This window comes from Myodes glareolus, chromosome 7, assembly GCF_982192425.1.
Source record: "Myodes glareolus chromosome 7, mMyoGla1.1, whole genome shotgun sequence".
NCBI classification, from domain to species: Eukaryota; Metazoa; Chordata; class Mammalia; order Rodentia; family Cricetidae; genus Myodes; species Myodes glareolus.
In genome coordinates, this window is record NC_142032.1 from 57983638 (window position 1) to 57997293 (window position 13656).

The 13656-nt window shown below is 49.0% G+C and overlaps 1 protein-coding gene across 1 annotated transcript; it reads left to right on the forward strand.

Moving 5' to 3' along the window:
- The first annotated feature begins 8432 nt into the window (after positions 1-8432).
- Ndufv1 (NADH:ubiquinone oxidoreductase core subunit V1) lies at positions 8433-13488 on the forward strand. The gene is made up of 10 exons (XM_048457893.3): positions 8433-8595; positions 9643-9725; positions 9799-9969; positions 10986-11169; positions 11443-11632; positions 12151-12363; positions 12520-12686; positions 12862-12943; positions 13074-13219; positions 13329-13488. The coding sequence occupies exons 1-10, from the start codon at positions 8524-8526 to the stop codon at positions 13413-13415; spliced, it is 1395 nt and encodes a 464-aa protein (XP_048313850.1). The 5' UTR covers positions 8433-8523; the 3' UTR covers positions 13416-13488.
- The last annotated feature ends 168 nt before the right edge of the window (positions 13489-13656 follow it).

The window sequence follows — 13656 nt, forward strand, 5'->3', positions numbered from 1 at the left end:
TCAGACTGTGTCTGCAGTCACCTGTGTGTGATCTCCATGCCAGGAAAGTAGAAACAGGAGGATTCCAAGATCAAGGCCAGCCTGAGCTACACAGAGAGACCCTGTCTCAAAATGAATAAAGAAAGAAACAGTAACAGTGAAAAGCAATGTCCCTGTGACCTTAGACCTGGGTGTGTCTCTTAAACAAGGCCCCAAATGAACCCCCTTACAGTTGAGGATTTCCTCTGCACCAGGCTCATTGTAGCGTAGTAGATTATCAGAGATTAGCTCAGAGGAAATGCCTGCGATCTTTCACACAGGAGGCTGACCTCCCACTGAACTGTCAGAATCCTTCCAAACCACAAAGACCACGAAAACAAAAGCCCTTTTCATCTTCTCACGAAAGTAAAATTTGAAGCAAAGCAATTGAAAGCTTCTAGCACCAATCTGCTTGCCTGAAGTTCACAACCCAGAGACTCAAAGGGAAGCCCGGTGTTATGGAACACTCCTCATATTACCCTAGTATTCACCAGGCTGACTATGGGAGAGGGTGAGGGCTACAAAAAATGGCCCAATCTCAAACAAATGAGAACAAACAGGGCCAGGGTAAAGGTGCTTGCTGACAAGTCCGCGGCCTAGGTTCAACCCAAAGGACCCACGTGGTAGAAGGAAAGAACTGACTGCTGTAAGTTGTCCTCTGTTCTCCACACATGTGCCATGGTATACCCATACCACAGATAGATAGATAGATAGATAGATAGATAGATAGATAGATAGATAGATAGATAGATAGATGATAGACAGACAGACAGACAGATAAATGATAGATAGATAGATAGATAGACAGACAGATAGATAGGCAGACAGACACACATACATAAATATATAGAAAGATACATAGATACATAAATGTAATATAAACTAATGGAGAGACTTTGAAGTTTAAACACAGGTTTAAAATTATCATCCTCTCCACTGCTCTAGAACATTCTTTACGATAAACATCTCTCATGCCTCCATGAGAGTTGTAGAATGTTCTAGTCAGCAAAAGAGAGTGCAGGCAGCAACTGTTTATTATTAAACAATGAAACTGAAAATAAAAACAACAAAGCCAGGCAACAAATCACTCTAACATCTTTACCTTTATAAAATAACTTTTAAGAATGGCACTGGCAGCTGGAGAGATGACTCAGTGGTTAAGAACATGGGTTGCTCTTTAATAGGACCCTGGTTCAATTCCCTGTATCCACATGGCAGCTCACAATTGTCTGTAGCTTCAATCCCTGGGGATCTGACATTTTCACACTGACATGTAGACAAAACACTAATGCACATAAAATAAAAATAAATAAAGCATTAAAAAAAAGAGCTGGACAGTGGTGACACATGCTTTAATTCTAGCACTCGGGAGGCAGAGGCAGCGATCTTTGAGTTCAAGATCAGCTTGGTCTATAGAGTGAGTTCCAGGACAGCCAGGGCTACACGGAGAAACCCTGTCTCAAAGAATAATAAATGAATGAATGAATGAATGGCAGGTGTGGTGGTGCTTTGAGGAGGCAGAGGCAGCCAGATATCTGTGAGTTCAAGGTCATCCAGGGATATATAGTGAGAATCTGTTTCAAGGGGTGTGGGGGGAAAGTGACATCTAAGGATTGGGTGTGTGACTCATTTGAGAGTGCTTGCTTAGTGTGCATGTGTCTCTGGGTTCCAAGTACCACATGAAGTCAGACATGGTGGTGCCTGTTTGTCATCCGTTGGTTGGAAGGTATCAGCAGTAAGAAGTTAAAAGTAATCTTTAGCTACATAGTGTGAGGCAGCCTGGGCTACATGAGAAGGATATCTCCTTCCACCACTGGAGCTCTAGGAGTTGAACTCAGGTCTCAGACTCAGCAGAGGGTGCTTTTACCCAGGGAGCCTGCTCACCAGCCCTGTTCTGTTTTTATTTGTTTGCAACAGTGTCATTCTGTGGATCTCAGGCTGAGGAGGGAAAAAGGAGACTAATAAAAAAGACAGGAAAGCTGAGGTTGCAGAACATGTAGAAAATTAGGATTTTTAAAAAAATAACTGTCTCAGAAGGGGAGGAGTGGCTCAGCAGTTAAGAGCACAGCTGCTTTTGCAGAGAACTCAGGTTCAATTCCCAACATAGGGGCTCAGAACCATCTATAACTCCAGTCCTAAAGGATCTGATGCCCTCTTCTGGCCTCCTCAGGTACCAGGCAAGCATATGGTGCACAGACATACATACAGACTAAACACCCATACATTAGAACAAACAAACAAACAAACAAAACAAAAACTAAAATAAAATGAATCTCTGTCAGGATCACTACCTACCTGTTTCAGCTGGGCTTTTTGATGGCTTTGCTGGAGATTCTCTGAGAGGGTGGGGTTTGGAGAGTGGGGAATGGGCTTTCTGGATCAAGCAGGAGTGAGCTGGAGGTTCCAGCCAAACGCTTCGGAGTGGGTCAATGCTCTCTCGTTTTCAACAGTTCCCAAGGGGTGTACAGACACCTCCCACATCTGCCATCCCACACAGTCATCAAGGGCCACGCTGTTTCAGGACGAAGAACGGGCAGGATGCCAGGGACAACTCAGGGCGGGCAGAGGAGACACTGCAGAGAGTTGGCCCTGTCCTGCTGGGTGTCTGAACTCAGACCGGCTGTGAGGACACAGCAGGAGGAGCGGCTGAATGGTGATGTGACCTGTGACCTGTCTCAGTTGAGACTTCAGTGTCTCCACTGGACGAAACTGCAGATGATGTCCCTCGTGACCAGCAGAAGACAGAAGACAAAGAGGGATGTGGACAGTGCAGGTGCCCAGTCAGGTGCCCAGCCAGGTGCCCAGCCAGGTGCAGGCTGACACAGGGCTGGGACCTGGGTGTGGGCCTGGTGCTGGCTTACACATCCCTCTCCATATGCAGTGTTCTGACTTCTTGTATCTAGCTAGGCTGGAAATGAGATACAGTTCTAACTCTTGGGAGACAGAGGCAGGCAATCTCTGTGAGTTCGAGGTCAATCTGGTCTTTGTAGTGAATTCCAGGATGTAGTGAGGCCCTATCTCAAAAAACAAACAAACAAACAAACAAACAAACAAAAACCTGAAAACCCAGCTATGTGGGGAGGCACACTTGCAATTTCAGCACTCAGAAGGCAGGAAGGCCGTTCAGGGTCAGCCTGGGCAATATCAAGTCTGAGGTCAGCCTGAGGCACACGAAACCCTGTCCCAAAGCAAAAAAAAAAAAAAAAAAAAAACAAACGAAAATCTGAAATATGAGAACAGTTAACAGATCTGTGCATATACTGTGTGCCAGTTCCAATTAAAAAACTTTACGGATGAAGACATTTAATGAATGCAATTGTACCTCAGGGTGTAAAGAGGTCAAAGGACTTGTTCAAAACCACAGAAGAGCAGAGGATTAAAACTAACCGGCTTCATATTGCATTGCTCTCAGCAGCCTCACCCAGCGCTCCCTTAGGTCAACAGTAGTTTACTTGATGGCAAAGTGATGGAAGGAATTAACCACGGATTATGAAAGTTACAAGACCATCTCAGATGCCAGCACCAAACATCCTTCAGGAAAAAGCTGCGCTGCTAAGACATGATCACGACCTCTCTGCCAAGGGGCAGATGGAGCTCAGTTGCCACAGGGCCCGCCTAACATGAATGGAGCCCTGGGCTTAAGCCCCAGCTCTGATAAAATCAGCTGTTGGGGCTCCAGTTTGTAAACCCAGCAATCAGGAGGTAAGGACGGAAGAAAGAAAAGCCCAAAGTCTCCCTTGGTTTTGTAGTGAGTTTGAGGCCAGGCATTGATAGTTACTGGCAGTCACCACAATATCAGATTCAAAAGCATTTGGCTCTTGGATGATAGGCAAGTCTTAGTCTTTTATGTCAAGTGCTAAAATTTTTGGATCATTGAATTTATGAGCTATTGTAAAGTGAGTTTTTTTTGAGGGGGTAGAGCAGTTCAAGACAGGGTTTCTCTGTGTAACCCTGGTTGTCCTGGAACTTGTTTTGTAGACTAGGCTGGCCTCAAACTACCTTCCTCTGCCTCCCAAGTGCTGGGATTCAAGGCATGCGCCATCACTGCCCAGCCTTTTCTTTTGTTTTTCTTTTTGAGACAGGGTCTCCTGCAGAATAGCCCAGCCTCAGATTTGCTATGTAGCCAAGGATGATCTTGAACTCCTGAGCCTCTCGCCTCTATCCTCCACCTCCTGAGTACAGAGATAAAAGATGTGTACAATCAGGGACTTGGAAAGATGGCTCAGTGGTTAAGTGCACTGGCTGTTCTTCCAGAGGTCCTGAGTTTAATTCCCAGCAACCACATGGTGGCTCACAACCACGTGTAATAAGATTTAGCGACTTCTTCTGGCCTTCAGGGACATGCAGACAGAACACTGTATAGGTAATAAATACACCTGAATTATACTGTATAGATAATAAGTACCTATATTACCTGTATAGGTAATAAATAAATCTTTAAAAAAAGAAAAGGTGTGTACAACCATACCTGGTTTAAAGAGCATACAGCCTCTCCAAAATGTATATTTTGTACATTCATAACAAAAGAAGGTTTGCCGGGCGGTGGTGGCACACATCTTTAATCCCAGCACTTGGAAGGCAGAGACAGGTGGATTTCTGTGAGTTCAAGGCCAGCCTGGTCTATAAGAGCTAGTTCCAGGACAGGCTCAAAAGTTACAGAAAAACCCTATCGGGGGGAAAAAAAAGCTTTATTTTTATTTTTTGAAATATAAAATTAGTTATGGTATTAAATAAATATTTTCTGTAATGCCATTCTGAGAGTCAGAGTAAAGAGAAGTTCCTGTTACACAGGCCTTCATCCCCTGGGCCCAGGACAACGGTTACTCTATGTAGTTGATCTTGGTGGATGAAAAAAGCTTCCTGGAAAAGGTGACATCCACAGGGTTTCTCGGGAGGAGGAATAGAAGAAAGGGGCCAAAGGGACTAACAGATCCCTGGTGTGTGCCTGCTGTGCAGACAGGGCAATTGGAGAGGGACATGGAGTCTTGAATGCTGGAAATAGGAACCTTGAGTTTAGTCCTGAGTCAGTGGACCGCGAACAGTTGCTGACAGAGGGCAGAGGGAGGGGGGACACACAAAGGGCCTGGGGCTTATAACATTTCTACTGGCTCCACACTTATAGAGAATGAAATGGAAGGAGGGTGGGGGACGTTAGGTAAGGTGGAAATTTCCAGGTGGCAGATAAAAGCCACGGCTATGAGGAGGGGCTGAGAACACGGAAGCCGGGTTGTAAGGCAAGCACAGTGGGCATGAAGCACGTGGGACAGCAGCTTCCCTCATGATCCTTGGTGTGCAGACAGAAGCCAGAAACACAGGTAACGACACAGGCAGAACAGGCTGAGAAGGAGCGAGTACCCCAGACGAGCTTGCTGAGGAGATGACACCTTGAAAAAGACTTTTATTTTTCTAGCCTGACTTGGCCTCAAATTCATGGTAATCCTCTTGCTTTAGTCTGCCAAGAGTTGGAATTACAGATGTGGGCCTGCACAGCCAGCTTATAGACCTCTGTGTCTCTCTCTGCCTCTCTGTTACACACACACACACACACACACACACACACACACACACACACACAAAATCTCTCTCTCTCTCTCTCTCTCTCTCTCTCCTTCTCTCTCTCTCTCTCCCTCCTTCTCTCTCTCTTTACTGGAGTCAAAGGCAGGGCCTTGAGCATGGTAGGCAAGCTAAAAGACATCTCCAGTTGCCTCCTTTAAAAAAAGAAAACAAAAAAAAACCCTGTTTTTGAAACAGGGTCTCACTATGTATCCCTGATTGGCCTGAAATTCACTACATGCACAAGGATAGTTTTGAATGTGTAGTAATCCTCCTGCCTCTGCCTCAGACCTTCTTTACTTGAGGAACCTGGCAAGCAAGGACACTGGCAGCTGTACCTTGCTGAGTGGACCACTTGGCATCCTAGCTACCCTGTCTGCTTCTGCAATCAGGTTCATCAGCTACACTTTGTATGTGGGGGATTAGGGAATAAATAATATATGGCAAGCACTTGATGCTGAGCCTGGCACTAGATGAACATGGGATCTGCCCTTCAGGCTCTATTTCCACCACTTCCATAGCCATCCTCTCTTGTCTCTGATACCCCGGTCGCTTCTCTTTGTGGCATGAGAAAGAGGGATTGGGGAATCCTCTGGCTCCATCCTGCTTCTCCTTCTCCCATCCCCAGAGGATCGGGAGGGTTAAGTCTGAGCCCTGGATTAGCTGTGTGATCCCTATCTCTACTCAGGGTTTTATTTTCCACCCAGAAGGGACCTAGACAGCCCTGCTAGGCTATGAAACTTCAGGCAGGATGTGGGGCTGCTGAGTGCAGAGCATTGTGGGAAGGAAAGCCTGGACTGGAGTCCAGCTCTACCAGTCAAGGAGGAAGTCCTTCAGAACCTCATTTTCACCCTCATGGAGTGGGCCATTTTCTAGTTTCCTGTCTATTTCAGTGATAAACACCATAACCAAAACCAGTTTGGGGCCGGGTGGTGGTGACATGAGACAGGAGGATTTTTGTGAATTTGCCAGTCTGGTCTACAAGAGCTAGTACCAGGATGGGCTCCAAAGCTACAGAGGAAACCCTGCCTCAAAAAAATAAAAACAAAAAGTAGTTCATCATTGAGGTTAGAAGAAAGGGCAAGAACTGGAGGTAGGGTGCTAGAGGCAGAAAAGATGGATGTAAAATCCATGGAGGTGGAACACTACAACACTACTTGCTGGCTGACTCAGCTTTCTTTCTTTCTTTTTTTTTCCTCTCTCTCTTTCTGGCTGGCTCAGCTTTCTCTTTCTTTCTTTCTTTCTTTCTTCCTTCCTTCCTTTCTTTCTTTTTGCTTTTCGAGACAGGGTTTCTCTGTATAGCCTTGGCTGACCAGGCTGGTGTTGAACTCATAAAGATCTGTCTGCCTTTGTTTCCCAAGTGCTGAGATTTTAAAGGCTTGTGTCACCACCACCGGTTGCAAGTACATTTCTAAAGAGAAAGGATGAGTGCAGAGCAGGTCCTTCCTACCCAGAATGGAAGACTTAAACGGGGGGAGAGGGGACAAAATGAAATCTAGTTCTGGTGGCATACACATGGGAGGCAGAGGATTTCTGTGAGCTCAAGGTTAGTCTGACCCTCCACAGCGAGTGCCAGCCCAGCTAGAGCTGTATAGTGAGACCCTGTCCAGTAAAACAGAAAGAAGGAAGTGAGGGAGGGAGCAAGGGAGGGAAACTATATCTGGAGCATTCTTATATAACCAGCATTAGGAAGTCAGAGGATCACAGCAAGCTCAAAGCCAGACTACTCCACAAAGTAAATTCCAGGCCTGCCAGGGTTAAATGAGACCCAATCTTAAAAGAAAAACGAACAAAACATTTTTTGGTTTTGTTCTTTAAAAGTCACACCGGAACCAGAGCAAGGTCCTAAAAGGCTGAGTAAAACAAGCATTGGTTTATCAAGAGCCTAATACTTTCTGGAACTGAAAAGGACAGAGAAAATAAGGGGAAGGAGATAGCAACACTCATGCTCTAATGCCCAGCGAGGCCCAGAAAAGGGTCTTGGAAGAGACAGCAGTGGCTTGGGCCATGCTGAGGGATGGTGGAATCCTTAAATGTCGATCTGGGGTTGGATTCTGAAGACAGGAGGGATCAGGTTGCAGTGTGGAGCCAGAACACAAAGGGTAGATACCCTGGAAAGGGGAAGGCAAGCTGTGCAGCATCTGTTGGAGCATGTGACACCCAGTGAAAGCCTGCAGACACACTGAGTCTCTAGAAGATCAATGCAAAGAAGCAAGGTCAGCCTTGGTGTGTGTGTCACCCGGTTCTGTAGTTAATAAGCACTTCCCCGGGCAGACGGATGTCCAGAGGGAGTGTGCGTGGTGTGTGTGTGTGTGTGTGTGTGTGTGTGTGTGTGTGTGTGTGTGTGTGATCCGGTTCTGTTGGTCAATAAGCACTTCCCCGGATAAGACGGATGTCCAGAGGGAGTGTGGTGTGTTTGTGTGTCACCGGTTCTGTGGTTAATAAGCACTTCACCAGGCCGACAGATATCCAGAGGGAGTGCTTAGTCCAATAGCGTTCGACTGCGTAAGCGTAAATACACCAGATCAGGTCGATCCGGCTCTAGCACCACTGATTCTCTCCTCAGCATCCATCCGTGTATACAGCTGGTGTGCACTAAACGAAGAGCCTGTAAGGAGTGGAATACTCGGGATCCAGCAGAGGGCGACACCGGAGCCTTGTTTACTTGGGAAAGGAAACTGGTCTCCAAGAAAGGAGGGGCTGGGGCAGCTGGACTACATCGCCCAGAAGGCCGAGCACCAGAGTAAATTTATGCCCCCCGTGTCCACGCCCTCTTGGTAGGCGGGGCCAATGGCAGAGCATGAAGGCGCGGGGACGGCACGTGAACGCGCCGCTGATTGAGAGGCGTGTGACGCACTTCCTGTGCGCCCCCCCCTGTGCGTTTCTCTTGCGCCTGTCTCGCGCCGGGAACTGTGAAGGTGACAGCGGGAGGTGACCCGCCTGGGTCCCACGATGCTAGCGGCACGGCAGCTTCTCGGCGGGTCGCTTCCCGTTCGGGTATCTGTGCGTTTCAGCAGCGGCACGGTGAGGCCCTTCCTGGTTCAGGCCTGGGGTGTCCGCGCGGCGCGCTCCTTCTCTTAGGGCTGCAGCTCAGCCTGGATAAAAACGAACGGTCCCGACCCAGGGCTCTCCGGTCCAGCTTCTTTTATTTAGCAGCCTCGTCCTAGCGTGAGGGTTTTTCAGGGTTTGAGGCATCAAGGTCTGTTATTACTTTCTCGCAGCCTTGCCGGGTATTGGGATCATTGCGCCATTTGCAAATGCAGAAAACAGCTTTGAAGAGGATGGATATCTCCTCATTCCCCCGCCAGTGTTCTGCTTCCTGTAGTGGTCAGGAAGCGCTTTTGTGGTTTTTGTTTGCGTTATGAGATAGTGGCTCACTTTATAGTCCAAGCTGTATTCGAACTAGTAATGATGCTCTTATCAGCGTCCCGGGGTGCTCTTAGGACCACAGGCATCCACCACAACACCTGAGAAGTACTTTTAAGGAGTACTTGCTACTGTCATGACCCATTCCAGCCCATACATCTCCACTTTATCCCAGGTAGGCCCCACATACCTTTTGTGTCCCATCCCCAGTGAGGCATTTCGTTTCCTTCAGTGAACAGAGTTTGCCTCCTTAGCAGGGATGTCAGACCCCTCCTCTAACCAGGTTTTGCTCTAGTGGAAGAGCCAGACAAATAAATGCTGGACTTGGGAGAGCAGTGTTAATGCCATAGTTGAAGCATGGCATGGGCTCAGTAGGAGCCATCTGCTTTTAGCTTTATGACCGTCCCTAAGTTCCTTTGGCTCAGGGCCTCCGATTCCTCCTTTGTAAAGGATTCCTATGTCAGGATTGTTACCTGGGTGAGTTGAGGTGAGGTGTGGAATGTTTAGCCCGGTAACTTCTAAGCAGGAAGCACTGAAATTGGTAGCAATGACAGGTAGCTGTAACACTTCGAAGAGTCTGAAGCCTCCGCCCCTCTGTGGCCCATTCCCTTCCATTCTGGAGGGCCCAAGAAGCTGAAGCATCTGCCCAACCCCTCCTGACCACAGAGCTCTGCTGGGCCACCTCCTGACCTTCTGTCTCTCCAGACAGCACCCAAGAAAACCTCATTTGGCTCACTGAAGGATGAAGACCGGATCTTCACCAACCTGTATGGTCGCCACGACTGGAGGTGAGACAGTGCCCTTGGCCTGCTGGGTCCCTTAGCAGGGCCTCTCCCTTACGTCCTTTCCTACTCTTTCCAGGTTGAAAGGTGCCCAGAGTCGGGGTGACTGGTACAAGACAAAAGAGATCCTGCTGAAAGGGCCTGACTGGATCTTGGGTGAGATCAAGACATCTGGCTTACGGGGCCGTGGTGGTGCTGGCTTTCCCACTGGCCTCAAGTGGAGCTTCATGAATAAGCCCTCAGATGGCAGGTTTGTGGGGAGTACCCTGAGATGTGGTTGTAGGACAGACTGGGGGCTGCTGGAGCACTGGACTTTGGGACTGATTCTGGGGGACTTTGCAGACTGTAAGAGGTTAGGCAGAACTTAAGAGATGTCTCTAGATTTCCTCAGCAGGGACTCAAGAGGCTACAATCCATACAAGATTTTGATTCAGACAGGCCTTAATAGTAATTGTCAAGCTTTGTGGAATCTGGTCCTTTCGAATCTGAAGTTTCTTTTTTTGTGCCTGAATATGATATGTGGGAATTAGAAAGATAATGGTGGTTCAGCTTTTGACCTGCAGCTTCAGTTGACACTTAGAGTGCAAATCATAGCAGTGAGCCATGGGCTGTCCAGACAGGGTTCTTCTGTATAGCCCTGGCTATCCTGGTACCTGCTTTGTAGATCAGCCTGGCCTTGAATTCACAGAGTTCTGCCTCTGACTCAAGAGTACTGGGATAGCCAGTCAGTGGTGACGCACACCTTTAATCCCAGCACTCAGGAGGCAGAGACAGGCAGATCTCTATGAGTTTGAGGCCAGCCTGGTGAGTTCTACAGAATGAGTTCCAGGACAGACTCCAAAGCTGCAGAGAAACCCTGTCTCAAAAAATAAACAAAAAAAGAAGAGTACCGGGATTACAGCCCAGTTTTTCTTTTTCTTTTCTTTTCTTTCTTTTTTCTTTTTTCTTTTTTTTTAAGTCAGCTGCTCTACCTTCTGTTGGTCTCTGGGCTGTAGTGGAAGTTGGAGAAGAATTGTTATGACTAGGAGCTGACTCGGAAGGGAAGGCACAGGGAGAGATGTTGGGACTAAGGAGAGCAGAGACTTTTCTTGTAGACATACCTGGCCAGAGATGGACTGGGCTGTCATTGGAGTGAGGCAAAGACCCTCAGCGAGGCCAGAGAGGATCGGCTTTTTTGAGACTTCTCTGGGTACAGAAGGAATGGAGTTTGGTTGAGTGCTGGGTCCTGGTATGTCTGTAGCCTGACTGATGTTCAGGACCCCACAGGCCCAAGTACCTGGTGGTGAATGCTGATGAGGGGGAGCCAGGAACCTGTAAGGACCGAGAGATCATGCGCCATGACCCTCATAAGCTGGTGGAGGGCTGCCTGGTGGGAGGCCGAGCCATGGGCGCCCGGGCTGCCTACATCTACATCCGAGGGGAATTCTACAATGAGGCCTCCAATCTGCAGGTGAGCACCAATGGGTATTGGCCGACAATGCATGTATCCTTCTCGTGCTTCCTTTCCTGGCACAGCCGTTCTTAGATGGTAGCACTAGTCTCTGGTCCAGCCTGGGGTGGGGTATCCATTTCTGCTTACATCAGCAACAGGACATGACCCGAGACATCTTCCTTTGTGCTCCAAAGATTGATTTAGGAAGTCTTTAAGGCTTCCATGGCCCCTGGATTAGAGGCTGACTCTTTAAGTGTGGTGGGACTGGGAAACTCACACTTTATCCCACAGGTAGCTATTCGAGAGGCCTATGAAGCAGGTCTGATTGGCAAGAATGCCTGTGGCTCTGACTATGATTTTGACGTGTTTGTGGTGCGCGGAGCTGGGGCCTACATCTGTGGAGAGGAGACAGCACTCATTGAGTCCATTGAGGGCAAGCAGGGAAAGCCACGCCTAAAGCCACCCTTCCCAGCAGATGTGGGTAAGACCTTGTGGGGTCCTGGATCTGACCAGGAGCCCCCTGGGTGGTTCTTATGATATTTCTCTGTGCCCTTTGGAGGGGAGGACGGATTGATAAGAGAAGGTATCAGTAACACAGGCTCTACCATTGCCACCATCAGACACCCATGTCCCCTGCTCACCATGTACTGTGTCTCACGGTACCTGCTGTAGGAGCTAGGAGTGTTGTGGTGAGCAGATGAGCTCCCCTGGACTGGAGAGCAGTGTGGGAAAGAGTGCTGAGGAGACAAGAGTAGGAACTGCCACAAGACCAGGGCAGGAAACATCCCACTGCAAGAAACATGTTCCCAACCAGGTGGTGGTGGTGGCACACGCAGAGGCAGGCTGGGATCTCTGAGTTCAAGGCCAACCTGGTCTACAGAGCAAGTTCCAGGACAGCTGGGGCTGCACAGAGAAACCCTGTCTCAGAAAAAAATAAAACAAAATTGTTCTCTTTCCTGGGAAGCCACCAGTCACCATTCTCTTTTTATTTTCTTGAAGGGGTATTTGGATGCCCCACAACTGTGGCCAATGTGGAAACAGTGGCTGTGTCCCCCACCATCTGCCGTCGTGGGGGCACCTGGTTTGCTGGCTTTGGTCGAGAACGCAACTCAGGTACCAAACTGTTCAATATCTCTGGCCATGTCAACCACCCCTGCACTGTGGAGGAGGAGATGTCTGTGCCACTGAAGGAGCTGATTGAGAAGCATGCTGGTAAGCTGGGGACCAGCCAGGAGGGGCAAGGTGCTAGGAGGTGGCACAGTGGGAAACTCATGAGCGGACTGGGTTCAGGGCCGACATTGCTCCTGTCTTAAGCCTAGGCGGGTGTGCCAGGCTTAGCCATGGTAATTCTTTTGGGAATTGCCACAGGTGGTGTCACCGGCGGCTGGGACAACCTCCTTGCTGTGATTCCTGGTGGCTCATCCACTCCACTGATCCCCAAATCTGTGTGTGAGACAGTGCTTATGGACTTTGATGCACTGGTGCAAGCACAGACAGGCCTGGGCACAGCTGCGGTGATTGTCATGGATCGCTCGGTAATAGCCCCATGCCCCACAATCCTACTGCCAGCCTGGGCATTACTCCCTACCCTACCAGTCCTTACAGCCTGAGATCCCAGTACAGTGGGAGACTGTGGGCCATAACACTAGAACTCAGGCTAGGGGTTTTGTGGGAGGCTAAGGTGTCTGCTCATTGCTTCTTGTCTTCTAGACAGACATTGTGAAAGCCATCGCTCGTCTCATTGAGTTCTACAAACATGAGAGCTGTGGCCAGTGTACCCCATGCCGTGAGGGTGAGCTTCCCCGAAAGGCTGGGGTTTGGTTGCTGGGCTGTTCTTAATCTGCCATGAGACCTGCACCCCTTGAGTGTTGTCCCCCTCCCTGGTGGGAGAGCCTCAGGCCCCTCTTGCTGCTCTGTTGCAGGTGTTGACTGGATGAACAAAGTGATGGCCCGCTTTGTGAAGGGGGATGCCCGGCCAGCTGAGATTGACTCTCTCTGGGAGATCAGCAAGCAGATAGAGGGCCACACCATTTGTGCTCTGGGTGATGGGGCCGCATGGCCAGTACAGGTACTCACTGCCCTGCTGTGCCTGCCACACTATGGTGGGTGGCATTAAGAGTCCAGAGCTTTGGGAATTTGAAATTCTGGTTCATACAGTGTGTCTCTCTCCTTCCCAGGGTCTGATCCGACACTTCCGGCCAGAGCTTGAGGAGCGAATGCAACGGTTTGCTCAGCAGCACCCGGCCCGGCAGGCAGCCTCCTGAGCTGTACCCTGGCCTCCGAATTTCACACGTCTTTGGGAAGCTAGGCAATAAACAAGTGCTGCTGCCCTGGTCACAGCTTGTCTGTGCCTGTGCTTTTCACCCTCCACCCCCATCCACTTGTGGAGGTTTACTCCCTCGCTGGGCAAGAGAAGCAGGGAGGTGAAGGCTGGGCTTGGCCTCCTTTTCTTTTTAATGACACTAGGGAATCCATCCCAAGCCTGAGGACATGCTGGGTAAGCAT

What these genes read in the sequence shown, in the direction of transcription:
- Ndufv1 (XM_048457893.3), top strand. Translation starts at nt 8,524, where the DNA reads ATGCTAGCGGCACGGCAGCTTCTCGGCGGGTCGCTTCCCGTTCGGGTA. An exon ending in TGATTGTCATGGATCGCTCG is followed by an intron (nt 12,687 to 12,861) that starts GTAATAGCCCCA and finishes CTTGTCTTCTAG; the next exon opens with ACAGACATTGTGAAAGCCAT. An exon ending in GTGTACCCCATGCCGTGAGG is followed by an intron (nt 12,944 to 13,073) that starts GTGAGCTTCCCC and finishes GCTCTGTTGCAG; the next exon opens with GTGTTGACTGGATGAACAAA.